Source organism: Trachypithecus francoisi, unplaced genomic scaffold (genome assembly GCF_009764315.1).
Source record: "Trachypithecus francoisi isolate TF-2019V2 unplaced genomic scaffold, Tfra_2.0 Lachesis_group12, whole genome shotgun sequence".
NCBI classification, from domain to species: Eukaryota; Metazoa; Chordata; class Mammalia; order Primates; family Cercopithecidae; genus Trachypithecus; species Trachypithecus francoisi.
This window is the reverse complement of record NW_022681457.1, coordinates 63,445,405-63,471,587: the sequence shown is the minus strand read 5'-3', so window position 1 is coordinate 63,471,587 and position 26,183 is coordinate 63,445,405. Positions and strand designations below refer to the sequence as shown.

The 26,183-nt window shown below is 41.0% G+C and overlaps 1 protein-coding gene across 6 annotated transcripts in view; it reads right to left on the bottom strand.

Moving 5' to 3' along the window:
- LSM14A (LSM14A mRNA processing body assembly factor) overlaps positions 1-26,183 on the bottom strand; it is a 66,068-nt gene that overhangs the window by 20,178 nt on the left and 19,707 nt on the right. For all 6 annotated transcript variants that reach the window (XM_033225645.1, XM_033225642.1, XM_033225646.1 and 3 more), the window contains exons 2-4: positions 18,031-18,194; positions 15,344-15,473; positions 2,250-2,372 (exon numbers count right to left, since the gene is read on the bottom strand). In XM_033225645.1, the coding sequence (XP_033081536.1) occupies positions 2,250-2,372; positions 15,344-15,473; positions 18,031-18,194 (417 nt within the window). The remainder of the gene's footprint in view (positions 1-2,249; positions 2,373-15,343; positions 15,474-18,030; positions 18,195-26,183) is intronic.

The following is a 26,183-nucleotide window of genomic DNA, read 5'->3' as shown; positions in this document are numbered from 1 at the left end:
GAGACAGAGCAGGACCCTATCCCAAGAACAATCTTTAGAATGCTTAAAAATTAAGCAAGTAGGCTGGGCATGGTGGCTCACACCTATAATCCCAGCACTTTGGGAGGCCAAGGGGGTGGATCACTTGAGGTCAGGAGTTTGAGACCAGCCTGGCCAACATGGTGAAACCACATCTCTACCAAAAATACAAAAAATGAGCTGGGTGTAGTGGCACGTGCCTGTAATCCCAGCTACTTGGGAGGGTGAGGCAGGAGAATTGCTTGAACCTGGGAGGTGGAGGTTGCAGTGAGCCAAGATTGTGCCACTGCACTCCAGTCTGGGTGACAGAGCAAGACTCCATCTTAAAAGAAAGAAAAGAAAAAAATTAAGCTAATCAATATGAGTAACAGTAAGAACTATTTCAGGCCGGGCGCGGTGGCTCAAGCCTGTAATCCCAGCACTTTGGGAGGCCGAGACGGGCGGATCACGAGGTCAGGAGATCGAGACCATCCTGGCTAACACGGTGAAACCCCGTCTCTACTAAAATATACAAAAAATTAGCCGGGCGAGGTGGCGAGCGCCTGTAGTCCCAGCTACTCGGGAGGCTGAGGCGAGAGAATGGCGTAAACCCGGGAGGCGGAGCTTGCAGTGAGCTGCTGAGATCCGGCCACTGCACTCCAGCCTGGGCGACAGAGCGAGACTCCGTCTCAAAAAAAAAAAAAAAAAAAAAAAAAAAAAAAAAAAAAAAAAAAAAGAACTATTTCAAAATATCTTAAGTGAAATACATAAGATTATGTTTAGCACTGAATTTTCACCCTTAATAGCTTTTTATTTTTATTTTTTTATTTTTATTTTATTTTTTTTGAGACGGAGTCTCGCTCTGTCACCCAAGCTGGAGTGTGCACTGGCCAGATCTCAGCTCACTGCAAGCTCTGCCTCCCAGGTTCACGCCATTCTCCTGCCTCACCCTCCCGAGTAGCTGGGACTACAGGCGCCCGCCACCTCACCCGGCTAGTTTTTTGTATTTTTTAGTAGAGACGGGGTTTCACCGTGTTAGCCAGGATGGTCTCGATCTCCTGACCTTGTGATCCGCCCACCTTGGCCTCCCAAAGTGCTGGGATTACAGGCTTGAGCCACCGCGCCCGGCCAATAGCTTTTTAAAATACTGTTTTGTGATTATAAGTCTTTCTGAAATGACTTAACATTGCTTTACTAAAAAAAAAACAAAGCAAAACAAAACCCATTCACATAAAGCAATGAGCCAAAAAATACCCATATCAGAAGTGGATACAAATAGATAAGCAAAAGCCGAGCATGGTGGCACAAGGCTGTAGCTCCAGCTACTGGGGAAGCTAAGGCGGGAGGCTTGTTTGGGGACAGGTGTCCAAGGCTGAAGTGTGCTATGATCACACCTGTGAATAGCCACTGCATTTCAGTCTGGGCAGCATAGTGAGACCCATCTCTTAAAAAAAAAAAAAAAAGGCCAGGCCCAATAGCTTATGCCTGTAATCCCAACACTTTGAGGAGGCCAAGGCAAATGGATCGCTTGAGCCCAGGAGTTTGAGACCAGCCTGGGCAATATAGGGAGATCTCAACTCTAATAAGTAAATAAAAGAAAGAAAAAGATTAAGAAAAAAGAAAGAAAGAAAACAAAGAATAAAAGGTATGGATAACCATTTAAAATTATGAGACTGGCTGGTTGAAAAGCAGAATTTTAATAAATAAAACAATCCTTTAAGAAACTTATTAAAATACAAATCCTCAGGCTCCAGGTATTCTGATGTATAAGTCTCAGGATTTAAATTTTTAAGAAGCAACCCAGATGATTCAGTTGTGGGTGGCCTGCATTGAGAACTACTACTCTCCATCCTGTGGGGATGTTAGGGAAAATGTAACAGCATAATACACAGTTTTTTTCAGATGATATTTCTAATTCATCTTGGATAGCTCAACTTTAATGGTGAGTCTGAGCCTAATGTGATATATTTAAGTGTTACATACAAGTTACATAATTTCTTTGAAAAAAAAAGTCCAACTTAGAGAATGCTCAACTTTTTAGTTTCATGATCTAAGAACTGTAATAAGTCTAAATAGTGAGAGTCATTCAATAATATATTCATTGCAATACACCAATTTGGAGAAAACTTTTAAAAGAACCAAATAGAAATTATACACATAATTTACAAGCTGCAAAAGCTCTTACATTCAGAAAAAGACAAAAACCACTATAGAAGTTTAGAATGGAAATACTTTAGGATGAGATAGCTTACCTTGAGATAACTGTGTTTTTAGAGATCTTGTATCCTGTGTAAAGGCAGAACCAACCGCACTACTTTGGGGTAAGGTACCACTGTTTGATGTTTCTGTTCCAAAGGACGTCAAAGAGTTTCCAGCTTAAAGAGATTTTGTTAAATGATAAAAAAATTTTAAAAAATGTTTTACATTTTTCAATGATATAAAGTAATGTAGCATTTTAATGATGGTAATTATCTATTTCTCCCCCCAAAATCTGTACAAATTAATAATCTTGGAAATTGAAGTATACTGAATAGTTTGGGAATTCTATGGCAATATGGGGGGCGGGGTGGGGGAGCCAATATACTGTCCACTATCCTTGGATGCAAGCGATGGTTTATAACACATAGAGTACTGTCCCAGGCAGTTACGCAGATGGGACAGCAAGGACCCATATCAGCTAGAGAAGTAGCAGAAATGGTACATTCAACACCAACATTAAGGTTCAATGATTCTAATATTAAGTATCTGGACAAATAGCCAAATTAGCAGACAGGTTTATGAGGCGCTTTTTCAGCATTTCCAAGGCAATAGACTCTGGTTTCAAAGCTTCCCCTTAAGATGGGACTGTGAGGCTGCATTCTGCCTAAAGCAGCTGCAAAAAGTTCTGGCAGTATGAGTAACAAAGTCCCTAGAAAGGGCCCAATTCTCTGCCATACTAGGTTATATCAAATTTCTTCTCTAAGTTTCTACAGTACTTAGGGATCATTCACTTTTGATATACTGCGCTCTCTCCTTAGTATTTCATCTGTGCAGGTTTTCACTATATTTCAACAGCACCTCCCCGCTCCACAACCTCTAAATCCAACCTAAAGATGGTAGTCAGAGTGATTTTTTACAAACTATAAATGTAATCACACTACTATCGTGCTTTAGACCTTCTGACGGCTTCCCCTCAAGATGAAAGTTCAAACTGTTTACTTCAGTTAATAAAACCTACCTCTTCTCTCATCATTTTCTATACTTTCACCAGTCCAGCCCACAGCAGAAGTTTATCCTTCTGCTCTTTTTTTTGAGACAGAGTCTCGCTCTGTCGCCCAGGCTGGAGTGCAGTGGCCGGATCTCAGCTCACTGCAAGCTCCGCCTCCCGGGTTCAGCCATTCTCCTGCCTCAGCCTCCCCAGTAGCTGGGACTACAGGCGCCCGCCACCGCGCCCAGCTAGTTTTTTGTATTTTTTTAGTAGAGACAGGGTTTCACCATGTTAGCCAGGATGGTCTCCATCTCCTGACCTCGTGATCCGCCCGTCTTGGCCTCCCAAAGTGCTGGGATTACAGGCTTGAGCCACCGCGTCCGGCCCTATCCTTCTGCTCTTAAAACACATGAAGATTACAATCACACCCCTTGCAATCTGCTCATTTTCAAGCTAGTCAACTCCAGTTCCTTCAACCATTACTCACTTCACATGGTCTTTATAACACTCTCCCCTTCCTTTCTTGGACTCCTAATTTAATGAATTCTATTTGTTCTTATCCCTCTTAAAATGTGGCTTCAGGGCCAGGTGCAGCGGCTCACACCCGTAATCCCAGCACTTTGGGAGGCCGAGGTGGGCAGATCACGAGGTAAAGAGTTCAAGACCGGCCTGACCAATATGGTGAAACCTCGTCTCTACAAAAATTCAAAAATTAGCCAGGCGTGGTGGTGCACGCCTGTAGTCCCAGCACTCGGGAAGGCAGGAGGATTGCTTGAACCTGGGAGGTGGAGGTTGCAGTGAGCCAAGATTGGGCCACTGCGCTCTAGCCTGGGCAACAGAGTGAGACTCCATCTCCAAAAAAAAAAAAAAAAAAAAAAAGAAAAAGTGGCTTCAGAAAACAGCACAGTATCTTAGTATCTTAGACAAGGGGAGCTACTGGGACTCCCTTGAAGGTGAAATTCAGTCTGGCTAGAGCTCCAGTAAGCTCAGGAGAAGCCTAACACAACTACCCATAATATCCCAGAAATGTAGGGACTGGTGCTTTCAAGAATTCTGTAGGGAGTAGAACCCATACAGTTATTTCTAGTATTCTTGGGCGATGACCAAGACATCAGCCACTTTGAGATGTATGTTTCCATCTCCATGCTGCTCTGTGTTTCCTCACCTGGCTTGGCCTGCCATTGCTTGTCCTCTGGATTACGCATTCAATGGTTAGAGCAAATCTCTTCTGTGAGTTCCTGATCATGACACATACCCCTCCCTCTACTCCAATTCTACTACCAATTTATGTCTATAATCTATTCCAAATTATTTTTAATTCACAGTTTAAGCCAGGGGTCAAGTTTTATTTTTTCCACAGATAACCAGCTGCTGCAACACCCCTTATTATAACAATGTCTTTTCTCTCCATTGAACTGTCTTGTTACTCTGTTTTAAGTATTTGAGTGGGTCTATTTCTGGATTCTCTATTCTTTATTCCTGGTCTGTTAATGTGGTAAGTTACAACTGATTTTCAAATGTTGCAGCTTTGCAGTCCTGAGATAAATCTTTGTCATTATATACAATCCTTCTTCTGAAGTGCTGGCTTCTACTTTTTTTTTTTTTTTTTTTGAGACGGAGTCTTGCTCTGTCACCCAGGCTGGAGTGCAGTGGCCGGATCTCAGCTTACTGCAAGCTCCGCCTCCCGGGTTTACGCCATTCTCCTGCCTCAGCCTCCCGAGTAGCTGGGACTACAGGCGCCCGCCACCTCGCCCGGCTAGTTTTTTTGTATTTTTTAGTAGAGACAGGGTTTCACCGTGTTAGCCAGGATGGTCTCGATCTCCTGACCTCATGATCCGCCCGTCTCGGCCTCCCAAAGTGCTGGGATTACAGGCTTGAGCCACCGCGCCCGGCCCTGGCTTCTACTTCTAATGAACATTCTTACATTTATGTTCATGGGAGACAGTGATCTATAATTTTCTTATAACAATCTAGTTATAGTTGGGATTTCAGTTATTTGGCTTTGGTTATAGGGTCAGCAAATATTTCCTCTTCCTCTATTCTCTCAACTTTCTTTTTCTCTTTTTGAGATGGAGTCTTGCTCTGTCGCCAGGCTGGAGTGCAGTGGCGCGATCTTGGCTCACTGTAACCTCCACCTCCTTGGCTCAAGTGATTCTCCTGCCTCAGCCTCCCAAGTAGCTGGGACTACAGGGGCACGCCACCATGTCCAACTCATTTTTTTTTTTTTTGTATTTTAGTAGAGGCAGGGTTTCTCCATGTTGGCCGGGCGGGTCTCCATCTCCTGACCTCACGATCCGCCCACCTCGGCCTCCTAAAGTGCTAGGAATACAGGTGTGAGCTACCGTACCCAGCCTTTTTTTTTCCTTTTTAAGAGACACAGTTTTTGCTCTGTTGCCTTGGCTGGAGTGCAGTGGCACAATCATGGCTCACTGCAGCCTTGAACTCCCAGGCTCAAGAGATCCTCCCACCTCAGCCTCCCGAGTTACTGGGACTATAGGCATGTATCATGGTGCATAGCTGTCTGAGTTTGTGTAAGATTAGTAAAAATTATTTCTTCCCTAAATGTTTGGTAGAAAGTAACAGTAAACAGTCTAGAATTTTCTTTCTGGGCGATTTGAAATTACTGTTTCAATTTCATTAAGATACAGAGATAACTGAGATTTCCTCTTGTGTTGGTTTATTATTTTTCAAGAAATTTGTCCACTTCATTCAAACTATCACATTTGTTGACATAAAGCAATTCATATATTCCCATATTATTCTTTTAAGGTCTATACTGATGTCTACTCTTTCATTCCTGGTATTGGCAACTTGCTTGGTTCTTCTTTCTTTCCTTAATCAGTTTTGTTAGGGGCTTATCAATCTTACTAAATAAATAAATAAATAAATAAACCCACCCAAAAGAAACTCGTCTTTGCTGATACATAATCTATTTCATTGATTTCTGCTCTTATCTTTTTATTTTCTTCCCCCTCTACTACTTTTGGAATAATTTTCTTTCATTTTTTTCCTAGCTGTCCCCTGACGTCCTCACCAACTGTTTTTAGAGACATGGTCTCACTCTGTCACCCAGGCTAGAATGCAGTGGCACCATCACAGTTCACTGCAGCCTTTAACTGCTGGGCTCAAGGAATCCTCCCACCTCAGTCTCCCAAGTAGTTGGGACTACAGGCATTCACCACCATGCCCAGCTAACCATTTTTTCTAGCTTTTTTTTTTTTTTTGTGAGATGGAGTCTTGCTCTGTCGTCCAGGCTGGAGTTCAATGGTGCGATCTCGGCTCACTGCAACCTCCGCCTCCGGGTTCAAGCGATTCTCCCGCCTCAGCCTCCTGAGTAGCTGGGATTACAGGCACCTGCCATCATACCTGGCTAATTTTTGTATTTTTGTAGAGATGAGGTTTCACAATGTTGGTCAGGCTGGTCTCAAACTCCTGACCTCAGGTAATCCGCCCGCCTTGACCTCCCAAAGTGCTAGGATTACAGGCGGGAGACACCACACCTGGCCCTTTCCTAGTTTCTTAAACTGGTAGCTTAGAGCACTGATTTTTAAAATTCTTATTTTCTTTTTCTTTTTATTTGAGACAGTCTTGCTCTGTCACCCAGGCTGGAGTGCAGTGACGCCATCTGGGCTCACTGCAACCTCTTCCTCCCCAGCTCAACCAGTTCTCCTGCCTCCGCCTCCCAAGAAGCTGGGACTACAGGTGCATGCCAACACGCCTGAGTAATTTTTGTATTTTTGGTAGAGACGGGTTTTTACCACACTGGCCAGGCTGGTCTCGAACTCCTGACCTCAAGCGACCCGCCCACCTCAGCCTCCCAAAGTGCTGGGATCATGGGCATGAGCCACCGTGCTATGAAAGTTTTCCTAAACACAGTTTTAGCTACACCTACAAACTTTCTGGTCATTAAATTAAAAATACATTATTTTTAAAATTTATTATTTTTTTTTAGAGACAAGGTCTAGCTCTGTCGCCTTTTCTGGAGTGCAATGGCAGAATCACAGCTCACTGCAGCATCACAGCTCACTGCAGTCTTGAATTCCTGGGCTCAAGCAAGTCTCTCTCCTCAGCCTCCTGAGTGCTAGGACTACAGGTATGTACAACCACACCCAGCTAATGAAAATTTTTTTTTGTAGTGACAAGGTCTCCCTATGTTCCCCATGCTGGTCTTGAACTCCTGGCCTCAAGTGATCCTCCCACCTTGGCCACCCAAAATGCTGGGATTACAGGTGTATGCTATCACATCTAGCCTAGATTAAAAATATTCTCTAATTTCCCTTTAAATTCTCTTTTGATCTATTAGTGATTAACAAGTTTACTTGATATCAAATTATCTGAGGATTTTTCAAGTTACCTTTATTAATTTCAAGTTTATTTTGTGATTTAAGAATATACCATGTATACCATGTATGATTTTATTCCTTTTGGAAATTAGTGTGACTTATTTTACGGTCCAGTATTTGATCTATATTGTTGAGCAATATAGATCAAAACAATATTCTGCAATTGTTGGGTACACTGTTTTATAAAGTTACACATTTAGGACTGTTGTAGCTTCCTGATGAATTGATCCTTACCTTTATGAAGAACCACCCCCCACCCCCACTTTATCTCCGGAAGTAATCCTGATCCTTAAGCTCCTTTGTCTGATATTAATGTGTGTTTTCTTGTTATTGGTGTTTGCAAGGTATACCTTTTTCTATTCTTTCACTTTCAGTGCATTTCTTATAAACATAATATAGTTGGGCCTTGTCTTTTTTTTTTAATTCAGTCTGACACTCTCTGCCTTTTAATTGGAATGTTTAATCCCGTCAATGTTTTACCAAAGTAGATCTTTAACAATCTTTTTTTTTTTTTTTTTTTTTTTTGAGGCAGGGTCTCGCTCTGTCGCTCAGGCTGGAGTGCAGTGGCATGATCTTGATTCACTGCAACCTTTGCTTCCTGGGTTCCAGGGATTGTCCGGACTCAGCCTCCTGAGTAGCTGGGATTACAGGTGCATGCCATCATGCCCAGATCATTTTTTTGTATTTTTAGTAGAGACAGGGTTTCACCGTGTTGGCCAGGCTGCTCTTGAACTCCTGACCTCAAATGATTCACCCGTCTCAGCCTCCCAAAGTGTTGGGATTACAGGCGTGAGCCACTGTGCCTGGTCTGATCTTTAACAATCCTTAGTTTAACATCCATAATGGCTGAAACACCCCCTGACTTTATGCTAACTGTAAAGTTCATAAGCATCTCTTCAAGCTTCATCACTTGGTGATTAAAAATTAGTCTATACAAAACACTGGAGCCCTAAGAGAACCATCCTCCAATATGGTTTGGGTATTTAATCAACTAAAATGTACCTAATGATGGTCTTTTCAGCCAATATTCCTCCATCTGGCACATAAGATTATGAGACTTAAACAGCATGCCATGACATGCTAGTCAACCTGTCTCAATTATTTGAGAACAACCAGCTGACCTTATCAACTGGAGTAAATATAACAGAAAAAAATATCTAATTGCTCCACGTTTCTTCATTTTAATCCTTGCTATAGAATTATTTTAGATAGTTGGTCAATCTATAGCTTTCACTGTTTCTATGAATCCTGTTTCTAACTGCAGCAGTAAGCTCTTGCTACTGTGCAGTGGTAACATAGGGAAATACTGTTCTGATGCTTCATTTATTGTGAGATGTTTAATTTTTCCGAGAGTTCAGAAATTAAGGCCAGTAATGATCTAATCTCTTATACATGAGTTATTTTTGCATCAGCTTTAAGAAAGGTGCTTTATTTCCACCTAGTATATTATTCTTCTCAATGTATGAGAGTATATATTCTTCATAGACTTGCCAAAAGAGTATGTATATAATGAAGCTTTTGAGTTTTTGCCAAACTGATAGTGAGAAATCGTGTCTTAGTGTAGATTTAATTTATATGTTTTTCACTATAAGCAAGGTGATTCTTTTTTTTTTTTTTGAGACACAGTCTGGCTCTGTTTCCCAAGCTGGAGTGCAGTGGTGCGCTCTTGGCTCACTGCAACCTCTACCTCTCAGGTTCAAGCAATCCTCTCACCTCAGCCTCTGGAGGAGCTGGGATTACAGGAGTGTGCCACCATGCTTGCCTAATTTTTTTTTTTTTTTGTAGAGATCGGGTTTAGCCACGTTGCCCCCAGGCTGGTCTCCAACTCCTGAGCTCAAGCAATCCTCCCACCATGGCCTCCCAAAGTGCTAAGGTGTTTGTACTCCAGCCTGGGCGACAGAGTCTCAAAAACAAAACAAAACAAAAACCAAACCAACCAACCAAACAAATGAAAAAAACAAAAAAACAAAAAAAAAAACTTATTAAAAAGCAATAATAAGGGTGGGCATGGTGGTTCCCAACACTTTGGGAGGCGGAGGCAGGCATAGCCTGGATAACATGCTGAGACGCTGTCTTTACAAAAAATACAAAAATTAGCCAGGCATGATGGCATATGCCTGTAGTCCCAGCTACCAGAGAGGTTGAGGTGGGAGGACTGCTTGAGCCCAGGAGGTCTAGGCTGCAGTGAGCCATGGTTGTGCCACTGTACTCCAGCCTGGGTGACAGACCAAGACCCTGTCTCAAAAAATAAATAAAAATAAAAAGCAATAGTAATAACACATGAAAATGTAAACATATAAAATTTTCTCATCAAATAGCAATTAGTGTGATCCAGATTCATTTAAATTTCCTTTTAAAATCAGAATACTAGGAACCAAAAATGAAAAGAGGCCTAGCTTAAAATCTGGTCTACTTTGTGCCAACAAAAGCTAAATTTGGCAGGGCACGGTGACCCACACCTGTAACCCTGGCACTTTGGGAGGCTGAGGCGGGTGGATCATGAGGTCAGGAGTTTGAGACCAGCCTGACCAACAAGGTGAAACCCTGTCTCTACTGAGAATACAAAAATTGGCCGGGCGCGGTGGCTCAAGCCTGTAATCCCAGCACTTTGGGAGGCCGAGACGGGTGGATCACGAGGTCAGGAGATCGAGACCATTCTGGCTAACACGGTGAAATCCTGTCTCTACTAAAAAATACAAAAAACTAGCCGGGCGAGGTGGCGGGCGCCTGTAGTCCCAGCTACTCGGAGGCTGAGGCAGGAGAATGGCATAAACCCGGGAGGCGGAGCTTGCAGTGAGCTGAGAACCGGCCACTGCACTCCAGCCCGGGCGACAGAGCGAGACTCCGTCTCAAAAAAAAAAAAAAAAAAAAAAGAGAATACAAAAATTAGCCAGGTGTGGTGGTGCATGCCTGTAATCCCAGCTACTCAGGAGGCTGAGGCAGGAGAGTCGCTTGAATCCGGGAGGAGGAGGTTGCAGTGAGCCGAGATCACACCACTGCACTCTAGCCTGGGAGACAGAGCAAGATGTCGTCTCGGCCGGGCGCGGTGGCTCAAGCCTGTAATCCCAGCACTTTGGGAGGCCGAGACGGGTGGATCACGAGGTCAGGAGATCGAGACCATCCTGGCTAACACGGTGAAACCCTGTCTCTACTAAAAATACAGAAAACTAGCCAGGCGAGGTGGCGGGCGCCTGTAGTCCCAGCTACTGGGGAGGCTGAGGCAGGAGAATGGCGTAAACCCGGGAGGCGGAGCTTGCAGTGAGCTGAGATCCGGCCACTGCACTCCAGTTCGGGCGACAGAGCGAGACTCCGCCTCAAAAAAAAAAAAAAAAAAAAAGAAAAGATGTCGTTTCAAAAACCAAGCTAAATTTGAGTTAATCCCTTTTCTGAAAAACATCTGTCACCTTGACCATGCCACAGCTTTCCTCTTCCTCGTTTGGTAACTTGTAACACTTAGTTTTCTAATTAGCCACTCCACAAATTATCCTAACCAATATGGAAATCAATTAATCAAAAATAATCTGACCCTGCACAAATTATTCTGACATGGAAAATACCAGTAAAATCTTCTACTTTTGTGACACCCAAATAATAAAACAACAACCCACAATAATATTCAAATTAGATTAAAATATTTATAAAAGGCATTTCACAACCACAAAATACTCTTGACTAGCGAGTAAACTTTGAAGAATGGCAGAAACAGCAGTTACGATATAGATACTATGTGCTTGATCCTGCTCAAATTTTTGAACATAATTAGTTACATCAACTTCATGGTAACATAAGAAGTACAATGATGATCTCAAAGTCAGTTAACTATTTAATTTAGTCAAAGGAGCCTCAAAAAGGATAATACAATTTGCAATCATTCCTTATTTGAATCCCCAGGAAAGGATTCTAAGTTATAGTTAACATACAGTATATCTTGATTTAACATGAGTACCATTGATCTTACTACTGGATTTGGAAATTTATGGACCAAAGTTACACTATTTCACCTAAAATAAGCCTAAAAGGAATTAATTTTTAATTCTGAAAAATGTCAAACTTATGTTAAAATTGAAGGAGTACACAGAATATCAATATATTCTTCACCTAGATTCATCAACTGCTAACTTCTAACCAAACCCACTCTGCTTCTCCATCTTTATACCTTCATATGCACATTTTTCTTTTGTTTAGAGAGGCTAAAATCAATTTGGTTCTTTACTTTTAAATACTTCAAAACCACCTCCCCCAAACAAAAACACTCTCCCATATGATTAACCAGAAAATGAACAGTAATAACAACATCCAACAATTAGTCCATATTCAAAAGTTCCTTAGCAGTCCCTAAAATGTTCTTCACACCAACCTTTTCTTTTCTTTTTTTTTTTTTTTTGAGGTGGAGTCTCGCTCTGTCGCCCGGACTGGAGTGCAGTGGCCGGATCTCAGCTCACTGCAAGCTCCGCCTCCCGGGTTTACGCCATTCTCCTGCCTCAGCCTCTCGAGTAGCTGGGACTACAGGTGCCCGCCACCTCGCCCGGCTAGTTTTTGTATTTTTAGTAGAGAGGGGGTTTCATTGTGTTAGCCAGGATGGTCTCGATCTCCTGACCTCATGATCCGCCCGTCTCGGCCTCCCAAAGTGCTGGGATTACAGGCTTGAGCCACCGCGCCCGGCCCCACCAACCTTTTCTTTAAGTTTTCTTTTTCTCCCCTGCAGGAAACAAACACGCCAACTTTTTAAAAGCCCAGGATTCGATTCCATATTACATTTGGATGTTATGTCTCTTCAGTCTTTGCCAGCCTAAAACAGTTCTGCTGCCTCTCTCCATTCTTTGTAATATTGAATCTTTTGAAGAGTGTGGATAACTGTCTTGCAAAACAACTCACCTTCTGGATATATATACCCATTTCTTCAAAATTAGATTCTGCATATTCAGCAAGAACCCCACAAAAGTGATATTATGCTTTGCCCCCCACCCCAATAATCGCAACAGGAGACACATAATTGTTTATGGCAATGCTAAACTTGAGCACTTGACGAAGTTGGTAACCACCAGACGTCTGTGTTACAAGGGTACATTTCCCCCCTTTGTAAACTGTGGGATGATACTTTAAGACCATCTTAATATCCTGTCCTAACACCTTTCACCCAATGACTTCAACATCTAATGATAATCCTTGCTAACTATTATACTGAGATTAGAAAATGGCAATTTTCTTTATCTACCACTCCTTCTACTTATTAGCAGACATCTTTATTTGAAAAAAGTAGGTCTTCTCCTTTGTTTTTCAATGGGCCCTGGTTCCTTTTAGTGGGGAGTGGTATTTAGAAACTGAGTCTACATATGTTCTTTGCTACTGGGTTTCCATTGTTTCTAGGTCCTTTCTATGAACAGAGCTAGGAAATAACCAGTTTTTAAAAAATGGGTCCATACTCATACCATCTATTTACATTCAGCATCACAGGGTTCTTTCTCACCTTTCCCATTCCATATTTATATCTCCCTTCTCCATGGTAAAAACACTATTTCCCAATATAAATATTTTATTCATTTGCCCTATCCTATAATACATACAAAACAGTTTAAGAATTAACACCTGGCTGGGTGCAGTGGTTCACACCTGTAATCCCAGCACTTTTAGAGCCCGAGGTGGGCAGATCACTTGATATCACAAGTTTGAGACCAGCCTGGACAACAAGGGGAAACCCCGTCTCTACAAAAAATACAAAAAAAAAAAAAAGAAATCTAGCTGGGAGTGGTGGTGCACGCCTATAACCTCAGATACTTGGGAGGTTGAGGTGGGAGGATGGCTTGGACCTGGGAGGCAGAGGTTGTAGTGAGCTGGGATTGTGCCACTACACTCCAGCCTGGGTGTGAGCCAGACGTTATCTCCAAAAAAAAAAAAAAAAAAAAAAAAAAACCAAAAAAACCAAAAAAACAAAAACCAAAAACCAAAAACACCAATAATACAAATCAAAGTCAAGTTTTCTAAATAGTTCTATTTGTTGTTAGAATATATCCTACTAAGCGTGTAAAAGTTATCTGAATTATTTTTTCCTCTGTGTGATTATCAATTTAATATGTAATAGCATCTGTGGTTTCTGTTCATATTCATTCAGTTTTATCTATTTTTTTTTTAGACGGAGTTTCGCTGTTGTGGCCCAGACTAGAGTGCAATGGCACGATCTCTGCCCATTGCAACCTCTGCCTCCCGGGTTTCAAGCGATTCTCCTACCTCAGCCTCCCGAGTAGCTGGGATTACAGGCATGCACCACCACGTCCGGCTAATTCTGTATTTTTAGTAGAGATGGGGTTTCTCCATGTTGGCCAGGCTGGTCTCGAACTCCCTACTTCAGGTGATCTGCCCGCCTCAGTCTCCCAAAGTGCTGGCATTATAGGCGTGAGCCACTGTGCCCAGCTCATTCAGTTTTAGTTTGCTTTTTTTGCCGTTCTTTTTTATTTTGTGAATAAGTAAAACATTTAAATGCTTAAGTCATACCTGTATAAAAAGTATATTCATTGGAAGGAATTTAATAATTTTAACAAAACTTGTTAGCATATTAATGAGTGTCAAGATACATCTGAAACTAAATTTGTGGTGCAGTGAAACAGTAAACTGATAATATAATTATTTCAAAGAAATTTTAAAAGATTAGGGGCAAAAGCTTGAGATTTAAAGTTGTTTTTGTTTTAAAGCTGTTCTTTACGGTGGGAATAAAGGTGTACTTAAACACTAAAATGCACAGCTATAAAAACAAAACAACACTGAGCTAATCTGATTACATCCAGCTTTTGCACTCAATAGCCCTTGACCCTCCAGCCATAAGTAAGCCTGTCATTCTCCCAGCCCTGCTATACATTCTCATTAGTTTTGTTTCAAACCCAGTGTTACAGAAACAAAACACCAAGCCCTCAATCATGCTATGCGTATCTTTATGTGTGCATGTCTTATGTATGTTTAAAATAAACGTTTTAGGCCAGGCTTGGTGGCACATGCCTGTAATCCCAGCACTTTGTGAGGCTGAAGTGGGTGGATCACTTGAGGTCAGGAGTTCGAGACCAGCTTGGCCAACATGGTGAAACCCCATCTCTACTAAAAATACAAAAAAATTAGCCGGGAGTGGCGGTGCACACCGGTAATTCCAGCTACTCAGGAGGCTGAGGCAGGAGCACTGCTTAAACCTGGGAGATGGAGGTTGCAGTGAGTGGAGATCATGCCACTGTACTCCAGCCTGGGCAACAGAGTGAGACTCTGCCTCAAAAAAAAAAAAAAAATTTGATTAATTAAAATCCAGGCCAGGCACAGGGGCTCACCTGAGGTCAGGAGTTCAAGACCAGCCTGGTCAACATGGTGAAACCCCACCTCTACTGAAAATACAAAAATTAGCTAGGTGTGGTGATACATATCTGTAATCCCAGCTATTTGTGAGGCTGAGGCACGAGAATTGCTAAAACCCAGGAGGCGGAGGTTGTAGTGAGCCAAGATAGTGCCACTGGACTTCAGCCCGAGTGACAGAGTGAGACTTTGTCTTAAAAAAAAAAAAAAAAATCCAACTACCAATAAGATTTGGTAGATACTGGATATACCTAGGTGTAAAAAAAAATGTTACCTTGTGAAAACTGACTTTTAAAAACCCACTAATATCATTAAGAATATTAAATAAAGGTTTTAAGATATCATCAAAATGTGTTCTGAATGCCATAAAACAAAGTTACAAAAGGAAACATCAAACAACATTTCTAAAAGTTTGTGTTGAGTTTCTATAAACTCAAAGAAAGAAAGAATACAAAAACAAACAAAAAAATAAAAGAAAAAGAAAACATACCAACACCAACAGCACCAAACTGCTGCCCAACTAAGGAACTTGGACTGAACTGACTGTATGTGGGCATCCTGCCGAAAGGCCCATAAGAACCCATGGACTGGAATGAAGAAGTCGATGAGCCTAGTGAGGACTGAAGGAAAATCATGAGTTATCTTTCCAAGCTCTAAGCAACATGTATATAATGAAAAAAAAATTCCAGATTTTTACACTTTTAAGAAAACTATTAAATTATAACTACTAAATATAAAACAAATTACAATATGCACTTAACATTAAAATAGCCAAACGACCTTCTGATTTCAATATCTGTCTATAATGTGCCAATTATACTCAATGTAACTTACAAATACTTTTTTCTACACTAAACTCCCCATTTAAGAGTTTTATAGATTGAGGAAAGAAAGTTACTTAAGTAACTTTGCTTAAAGAAAAATAAGAAAAATCACACTTAGTAATAATGGGTTTTAGTCTGATGTTGATATAAATCTCACATGTGATTTCAGACTTATTTTCAATCATTTGAGGCCTACTATTAAATTCACAGGAAAGAGATGCAGAAACAAACATATCCCACATAAAACCATTTACATGTTTACTTATAGTTACATTAAGCGGAGGAACATTTTATAAAAACTTTAACTTAAACCTAAAGCATATAAAATATATAACATATATTAATACATGTACTTCATATATTATCTTATTATAAACTGTTTCATAATATAAACATGAAATATATTAAAGGCTACCAGGACACACATTCACTGATGGCATGACCTTTTCTTTGTGTTCACTACTAGTGTTAAGCACATGCCAGACACTCTGTAAATACTACAGAATGAATGAATAAGAAGATCAAGTAGAAGTTTATGATGACTGGAAGAAGTTACTCAACACCATTTTCATATGCACTCTCTTAGTTTTTCTCCTTCTATAAAACTGATTACCCAAATAACTCGTTTCCTGGAGAATTATCGAAAGCCATATAAAAGAGACAGTAAGGTAACACCAGTGTTTGGTGTAGGGAGCTATCTCTAATAAGAAAGTGTCTCGGCCGGGCGCGGTGGCTCAAGCCTGTAGTCCCAGTACTTTGGGAGGCCGAGACGGGCGGATCACGAGGTCAGGAGATCGAGACCATCCTGGCGAACACGGTGAAACCCCCGTCTCTACTAAAAAATACAAAAAACTAGCCAGGCGAGGTGGCGGGCGCCTGCAGTCCCAGCTGCTTGGGAGGCTGAGGCAGGAGAATGGCGTAAACCCGGGAGGCGGAGCTTGCAGTGAGCTGAGATCCAGCCACTGCACTCCAGCCCTGGCGACAGAGCGAAACTCTGTCTCCAAAAAAACAAAAGAAGTGTCTCTTCCTTCTCCATTTAAAGAGATTTACATTTTTGGCCAGGCACAGTGGCTCACGCCTATAATCCCAGCACTTTGGGAGGCTGAGGCGGGTGGATCACGAGGTCAGGAGATCGAGACCATCCTGGCTAACATGGTGAAACCCCATCTCTACTAAAAATACAAAAAATTAGCCGGGCATGGTGGCAGGCGCCTGTAGTCCCAGCTACTTGGGAGGCTGAGGCAGGAGAATGGCATGAACCCGGGAGGCAGAGCTTGCAGTGAGCCGAGATCGCGCCACTGCACTCCAGCCTGGGCAACAGAGCAAAACTCTATCTCAAAAAAAAGTAAATAAATAAAATAAAGAGATCTACATTTTCTCCGATTCTTTCAGGTTTCCTTTCACCAAAATAAGACTTAACAAGGGTAGGGGTAGATGATTAAAAAGTTTAAATTGGGAGATTTAAGAGTTGACCTAAATATGTTAAAATACATTTATGTTTGTATTTTCTTATCATATAACATTGCAGGCCAGGCACAGTGGCTCATGTCTATCATCCCAGCACTTTGGGAGGCTGAGGTGGGCGGATCACCTGAGGTCAGAAGTTTGAGACCAGGCTGGCCAACATGGTGAAACCTCATCTCTACTAAAAATACAAGAATTAGCCAGGTGTGGTGGTGCGTGCCTGTAGTCCCAGCTACTCAGGAGGCTGAGGCAGAAGAATCGCTTGAACCAGGGAGGCGGAGGTTGCAGTGAGCCGAGTTCGCGCCACTGTACTCCAATGACTCTGTTTCAAAAAAAAAAAGGAAGGAAAAAAAAAACCCCAACATTGCATATTATAACAAATGCAGAACAATGTGATTTTGCTTTTTGTTCCCCATTAAGCCTAATAATCTTATCTAAGAGTAGCTGTTATTGCCCTGGTTTGCAATATAAACCATATCTCAATAGCATGGTAGCATGGATTCTAGATTCTAAAGCAGGCTGCCTGGATCTGTTCAAACAGTGGCTCTACCTGAATTTCCTCACTTGTTAAAAGTGAGAATAATTATGGTACCAACCTCAGAGGGTGTCTTATATGTACACCACTTCCACAGCGTAGCCTTCAAGGTTAGCTACTGCAATTGTTGTTGACATTAGAAAGTATTTTATAACAAATTCTTCAGCTGTTTCTTATCTTAGTTCTAATTTATGATTAGAGAAAAACCTAGATGAGAACATTATCCAGTAATTTCAGGTATCCAGGTAACTTGAAAATGATAAGCTACATGAACATTCAACTGGAGAGAAAAAAGCCAAGGCTAACCCTGTGTGGAGTTTACCTGTACTCCAAGACAAATTTACCATCAGTTACCTGAACGATAGCTGGGTCTTGAGGCAAAGAACACTGTGGTTTTGGTGGCTCACAAACAGTAAGGTCTTTAATGTCACTCCCACGGAATATAATGTATTCAAAGACTTCATCTCGAGGTGGTATTGGACGATCTGTCGGTCTGTCTTCTGTACCAAAGGATCGAACTAGCAAGAAAACAAAGGATATGAGATGTGTGACTACTCATTACATTCAGGTAGTACCCCAGATTCTAAGTGTTGTATTTCAAGTACTAAGCAGTAGTTCTGAAATGTCTTGAGAAAGTATTCATTGATCTATAGCTAAATAATTTTTTTTTTTTTGAGACGGAGTCTCGCTCTAGCCCGGGCTGGAGTGCAGTGGCCGGATCTCAGCTCACTGCAAGCTCCGCCTCCCGGGTTTACGCCATTCTCCTGCCTCAGCCTCCCCAGTAGCTGGGACTACAGGCGCCCGCCACCTCGCCCGGTTAGTTTTTTGTATTTTTTAGTAGAGACGGGGTTTCACCATGTTAGCCAGGATGGTCTCGATCTCCTGACCTCGTGATCCGCCCGTCTCGGCCTCCCAAAGTGCTGGGATTACAGGCTTGAGCCACCGCGCCCGGCCAATAATTTTTTTAAAAGAGGAAAATAGAGTGGGTTTTGCCTGAAGTTAAATATACGCAATATAAAAGACTATCAGTATTATGAGGTTGTGCTCCTCTTATATTTTTATTTATTTGTATCTTTAGTGGTTGTAGTGAGGTGTTAAAATGTCCTTTCATTATTTATTTATTGATGAGCCTGCGTCTCTGTCCCCCAGGCTGGAGTGCAGTGGTATGGTCATGGCTTCCTGTAGCCTCAGTTTCCCGGGCTCAGGCAATCCTTCCATCTTAACATCCCATGTAGCTGGGACCACAGGTATGTGCCACTAAGCCCAGCTAATTTTTTTTATTTTTTAGTAGAGATGAGGTTTTGCTATTTTGCACACACAGGCTGGTCTTGAACTCCTGGCCTCAAGTGATCTTCCTGCTTCAATCTCTCAAAAGTGCTGGGATTACAGGCCTATGCCATTGTGCCTGGCTCACCGTTAATTTATTTTTAATGTTCTCATTCAGCAAAATAAAAATTAGCAACCTATGTCTTTCTTGGGGAGGGATGGGGAGACAAAGATTTTTCCAGTCTACAAAATCTCAGTTTGGGTACTGATCTTTGGGACACAGAGAGCAATGAAGGCATTAATATTTACCTTGCTGAGCAGTAAGTCCTCTAGAAGCCAAGCCAAGTAGCTGCCAGCTATTCAGGCCCACGGGACAGCCTGAAATACCCTAGTTACCTAAAATATCTACCATATAATTAAATCTGATTATTTTAACAATGAAGATAGCATTACTCAAAGTTAAACCAGGGACCACCTGCAACACAGTAAGCTGGCTACAAATAAAGATTTCTACTGAATCTTTTTGCTGGGGACAGGGTCCAAAAATCTGCATTTTAAGCCAATTTCTGACTGGCACAGTGGCTCACGCCTGTAATCCTAGCACTCTGGGAGGTCAAGGTGGGAGGACTGCTTGAGCACAGGAGTTCAAGATCAGCCCTAGCAACATAGTGATGTCCTGTCTCTACAAAAAATAAAAAAACAAATTTAAAAAATTAGCCAGGTGTGGTAGTGCATGCCTGTAGTCCCAGCTATAAGGAGGCTGAGGTATAACGGGATCTCTTGAGTCTGGGAGATTGAGGCTGCACTGAACCGTGGCTGTGCTCCTGCACTCCAGCCTAGGCGACATAGCAAGACCCTATTTCAAAATAAATAAATAAAATAACCAAATCCCAAGTTTCTTATAAATACAAAAGTTTCAGGTTCGTTGTCCTGGGAGAGTTCTGAAAATGTCTGCATCCATAGAGAAGTTCCAAATAAAGAATATGAAACATCATATACTATTCATTTAAAGAGTATCCTAAAGGAAGTAAACCCCTTAACATTTCTTTTTTTTTTTTTTGAGATGGAGTCTCATTCTATTGCCCAGGCTGGAGTGCAGTGGCACGATCTCGGCTCACTGTAACCTCTGCCTCTTGGGTTCAAGCGACTCTCCTGCCTCAGCCTCCTGAATAGCTGGGATTATAGGCGTGTTCCACCATGCCCAGCTAATTTTTGTATTTTTTTTTAGCGGAGATGGGGTTTCACTATGTTGGCCAGACTGGTCTAGAACTCCTGACCTCAAGTGATCCACCGCGCCCGGCCCCCTTAACTTTTTTAATGCATATGCTTTTTTTTTTTTTTGCAGCACTGATGCAGCGCTAGATTAAGGATGAATGTCAGGTTGGATGCAGTGGCTCATGCCTGTAATTCCAGCACTTTGGGAGGCCGAGGTGGGCAGATCACTTGAGGTCAGGAGTTTGACACCAGCCTCAACAAAATGGTGAAACCCCGTCTCTACTAAAAAATAAAAAAATAATTAGCTGGGCATGTTGGCGTGCGCCTGTAGTCCTAGCTGCTCAGGAGGCTGAGGTGAGAGGACTGGCAGAACTCAAGAGGCAGAGGTTGCAGTGAGCTGAGCTGAGATGGTGACCCTGCACTCCAGCCTGGGTGACAGAGCAACAATCTGACTCAAAAATAAATAAATAATTAAATAATTAAAAAAGAATATTATTTCAGTGTAAATAATGTCCTACACTCTTATTCTAAAAGTTCTTTCTAGTACTTATGAGACTTCAGGAAAGATAGTGGCACAGGTAGTTTGGCAGAAGATCCTTCCCTAAAACTAAAGGAAAAAAACAAAAAGGAAGTTAAAATATCCCTAAAATCATGAAAAGTTCTCAAACTTATACCATGAAATTTTATTAAACAGTACAATTAAGGTACAGAATGAGTTAGCTGAAACTGAAAGACCAAGCCCAGAATCCATATGTAAGTATCCCTTGCCCTCTCCTCCCCTGAGAGAAATTTTGACTAGCATCTTCAACTTGCTAAGATGGGGACAAGGACACAGGTGTGATGAGGACAAAAATGTGGAACGCCCTACCTGAAACTCCCCTTCTCTGGTGGCCAAACAGTACTTTAGCAGGCAGGAGGATTTTATATTTTTACCTTTATCCAAAAGGAAGGGTAAGGAGGAGAAAGGACTAATTACAAATAAATCAGTCTCACCCCTAACCATCACAACGAATAAAGTCTCACACTTCCAAAGTAGCAGATGAGATCATCCTGAAGCAGAGGGGGCAAGAGTCAAAGGCCCTTCTTCTACAAAACTAGAGAAGCTCTATTAAGCTTCCTAAGGCCTAATAGAGCTTAGCCAGGTGAATTCAGAGTGAAGTAAAAGAGAATCTGCTTTCACGTTTTCGCAAGCAGCAGATACTGAAAGGACCTACTAAGGAAAAAGAGTAGAAACATCAGGGAATCAAGACAAATTTTACAGGAAAGATGGAAAGAAGGGAAGAAAAGAGGGAAAGGAGGGAGGCAATGATGGAAGGAAAGAAAAAAGTATATCAAAATAAAGAAAAAAGGCAGGAAAGAAGAGAAGAATCAAAGAGGACACGGTCTTCATTTGCTTATTTTGTTTTTTTCCACAACCAGCGGTTTGCTCTGACAGAGGACACAGTCTTCAAAAGGTGGATGAAATACATTCAGTATTAGTATTTATCACAGAAAATAGAAGAAATTTTCTGAAAGGACTGCTTCGACATTCACAAGAAAAACAGATAGCATAGACTCTTATGATCAAAACAACACTGAAAGGGTAGCATGCAGAATTAAGGAAAGAAAATTATACAAGATAAGTAAAACAGCATAACTAATAAATGCATCAACAGTCAATGCAGTTAAAACCAAATCACTAGAAGAGAATAATTTTGAGAAAACATAAACGAGATGTCATGAAAAAGCAGTACAGCAATAAAAAGGTTAGAGAAAAGATGATAGTTATGAAGATCCAACAGTTAACTACTGCCCCTGAGACAGACAAAAGAATAAGAGAAAATATAATTAAAGTTACAACAGAATAGAAATGTCTTGACATGAAGGCCTAAATTTCATCAGAAGTTTTCACTGTATTTCCAGAAAAAAAAAAAAAAAAAAAATCAGACCACTACAAATCACAGAGACTTACGTTATGGTATATCAAAATAAAGAATGCAAAAAAAGTGGCATCCAAAGATAGGAAATGGACAATAAATTCATTTAAACACAGAAGTGTACATGACAATTTACTATGGTTCTAGAATAGAAATAATTCTGGAAAAGACTACAAAGTTACAAAGTGTAACAAACTAAGAATAGTATATCACAACATTTTAACAAAAATTGGGAGATTAAAATGAATAGAGAAAAAGGAAAACTGAACAGACAGTAGTAGTATCTAAACTTACACTTTCATCTCTCATCATGTCAAGTAGGAGCCACTTGACACATTTTTTTTTTTGGTTAGTTGATACTAAGCGAAGGCTTTAAAATTTTTTATTTGAAAGAATTTGTTAAATTCTACTATGGGTCTTGGAAATAACCCATAGTAGAATTTAAAACGAAGAGCATACTTTCCAAAATATGGTGTGAAGAAAAACTCTATCATATGGCAAATGAAGCAAACTGAAAAAGCATGAAAACAGAAATCACAGAATAAGAATGATTTGCACACACCAAGGGTTTGAGAAACATACTCTAATGATGGAGGCTGGCTTCATAAGATTTGGGGTTTTCAATGCAATCGAGTTCTTATAGTATTGTGAAGAACAAATTCCACAAGAGAGATTAGAAGGGCACATATGGCTAGAAGATACTGTTACAGAACAAATGAGAAGTCTGGAAGGTTAAAACTTGAGCATTAAGAGTAGAGAGGAAGAAGGCATGACAAGCACAGAAAAGGTAAAGAACTACCGGAACTATTCTACTACAACACATACATTAGCTCATATGCAATCAGTAAATAAGGGAATTATGTCAGTACATTCAGAAATCACATTGGTTCATTTCCAGTTTTTCCTAAAATGTTATTTAGTTTTTGCATTTGCAGGTAACAACAGTTAAATACACCTAGCCACGAGTAGTGCCATCACTTCTGGTTACCTTTACTGTTTTTAAAGGGAAAGTTCTAAATTTACCGAATTATTTGTTTAAAATTTTTAACTTATCTTTAAGCACGCTAGTATTTTTTATTAGGTTTACATTAGTGCTTAAATTACAAAGATGCACAGATTTCAAATGGTCTGCTCCTAATCCTAGTTTTCCCATAAACCCCGTTCTTCTTAGTGCAGGAAGGTATACCTCAGATTACAGCACAAATGCCTTTGCCTGGCTGGCAAAATCTGAATTATGTTCTAATTATTATTATTTTTTTCATTCATAACACGTAGTACTTTGAGAAAGAACATTTTTACTCTATTATTCATTTTGGGATTCTACAGTAACTACACATTCCAATGTAAATACCCATAGGTAATGGGACTAGAGCTTTAAGCCGAACATAGGTGCTGTATGTCATTGCATTTCATCCCATTTCTTTCAAATACTTACTGGGCACCACCTGTCCCAGGTCCTATGCTAGATGCTAGGGAAACCAGTTCCTATTCTCAAGGAGCTCAATCTATTTGCTTACTTGGATGTGATGTCACTGAATTGGATTTGAAGGTCCACTAAACACTCAATACCACTTGCAATGCCTCTAATAAGTACTACTATTGGTTTCCCAACATCCTAATCTCTGAAGCTAACACAGCATTAGGCTTCAGATTAAGCCATAATACTACTATTAAGTCAAAATGTAGCTGAATAGATACTGATCTGATTCTGGGATATTTTGGGGATTATCATGAATTAATGAAAATAATAATTCAGCAGGCTTAGAATATTTAAGTAATATTAGGCAGGCATTATATTTGTGTCCTCATCCTCAGGGAACTTATAGTCTGGCAAGTGTGCTAAGCACTACACTGGAAAGAAAGCACACAATATAGTTTGCTAGGGCTGCCAAAACAAAGTACCAGAGATTATATTATGTCCACACAGAAGCTTGTATACAAATGTTTATATCAGCATTATTCATAACAGCCAAATGGTAGAAACAACCCAAATACCCATTAACAAATGAAAAGACAAATTACATTCTCTATATAACTTATATGTATGTTATATATATTTTAAAATACAAGTAATGAAATATTCAGCCATAAAAAACCCACAATGTTGTGGCCGGGCGTGGTGGCTCAAGCCTGTAATCCCAGCACTTTGGGAGGCCGAGACGGGCGGATCACGAGGTCAGGAGATCGAGACCATCCTGGCTAACACGGTGAAACCCCGTCTCTACTAAAAAATACAAAAAAACGAGCCGGGCGAGGTGGCGGGTGCCTGTAGTCCCAGCTACTCGGGAGGCTGAGGCAGGAGAATGGCGTAAACCCGGGAGGCGGGGCTTGCAGTGAGCTGAGATCCGGCCACTGCACTCCAGCCTGGGCGACAGAGTGAGACTCCGTCTCAAAAAAAAAAAAAAAAAAAAAAAAAAAAACCACAATGTTGATACTTGTTACATCAAGAGTGAAGTGTGAAAGCATTATGCTGAGTAAAAGAAGCTAGATACAAAACGTCACACAGTGTATGATTCCTTTTACATAGTATATCCTAAATAGGAAAAGCCATGAAGAGAGAAAGCAGGTTAGTGGTTAACAGGGTATGGGGGAAATAAGGAGGGATTACTTAATGCCTAGGGATATTTTATTTTAGTAGGATTATGAAAAGTTTTGAAACCAAGGAGAGGTGGTAGTTGCACAACACTGTGACTACACTAAGTGCCACTGAACTGTATACTTTATAATGGTTAATTGCATGTTATGTGAATTTCAACTTCAAACATACATGTGCACGCACACCTACAAATACAGCCTAAAAGAGAATACAGAAAATGACAAAAGTAGTTGGGGAGAATGGGGAAACTAGGGGCGGTTGTCCTCTACATTTTAAACTTCATCATGTTGCTACATTGCTTTAATAATGTTTTCTTTTTTCTTTTATTGAGATAGAGTCCCTTCTCTGTCATCCAGTCCAGGCTGGAGTGCAGTGGTGCCATCTAGGCTCACTGCAACTTTTACCTCCCAGGCTCAAGCTATCCTCCCACCTCAGTCTCTTGAGTAGCTAGGACTACACTACACCTGGCTATTTAATTTTTTGTAGAGATGGGGTTTCGCCATGTTGCCCAGATTGGTCTCCAATTCCTGGGCTCAGGCGATCCATCCACCACACCCTCCCAAAGTGCTTGGATTACAGATGTGGGCCATGATGCCTAGCTAATAATTTTATCAGTCTCAAGAAAAGAATCAATTTTCTATTTCTAGCTCGAAATAACACTAAAGATTTTTTAAATAGAAATGCATTCCATGCATCAAACAAACAAACAAAAACAGGGTCAAATTATTTGGCAAAATCACTCATCTAATCCAGTCTCCAGATTTAGACAAGCTCAAACATCATCCTAATGTCAAACTGGTTGTTGGTGTATACAATACTTGTATATACAATCATAGTACAAGGCCAGAGAAAAGAGTTGTAGTGACAAACTTCCCAGTACCATACCTCCATTATAAAATACCAAAAATGTTCCAACTTTAAGCATAAACATTATATACGTAAAATACATACTTAAGTAAAGCTAGTACCCCCCAAAATGACACTATTAACATTTTCCAGGCCGGGTATGGTGGCTCGCACCTGTAGTCTCAGCACTTTGGGAGAGTGAGGTGGGCAGATCACCTGAGGCTGGGAGTTCGAGACCAGCCCAGCCAACATGGCGAAACCTGTCTCAAAAAAAAAAAAAAAAAAAAAAAAAATTAGCCGGTTGTGGTGGCACATACCTGTAATCCCAGCTATTCGGGAGGCTGAGGCATGAGAATCGCTTGAACCCAGGAAGTGGAGGTTGCAGTGAGTTGAGATCACATCACTGCAGTACAGCCTGAGCAACAGAGTAAGAAGAAAAAAAAAAAAATTCCCAAAGCCCGATCTTTTATTTTACTTTATTTTATTTGAGACAGAGTCTTGATCTGTTGCCCAGGCTGGAGTGCAGTGGCGCGATCTCGGCTCACTGCAACCTCTGCTTCCTGGGTTCAAGCGATTCTCCTGCCTCAGCCTCCCGAGTAGCTGGGACTGCAGGTGCGCACCACCATGCCCGGGCTAATTTTGTATTTTTTTCTTTTTTTTATTAAAGA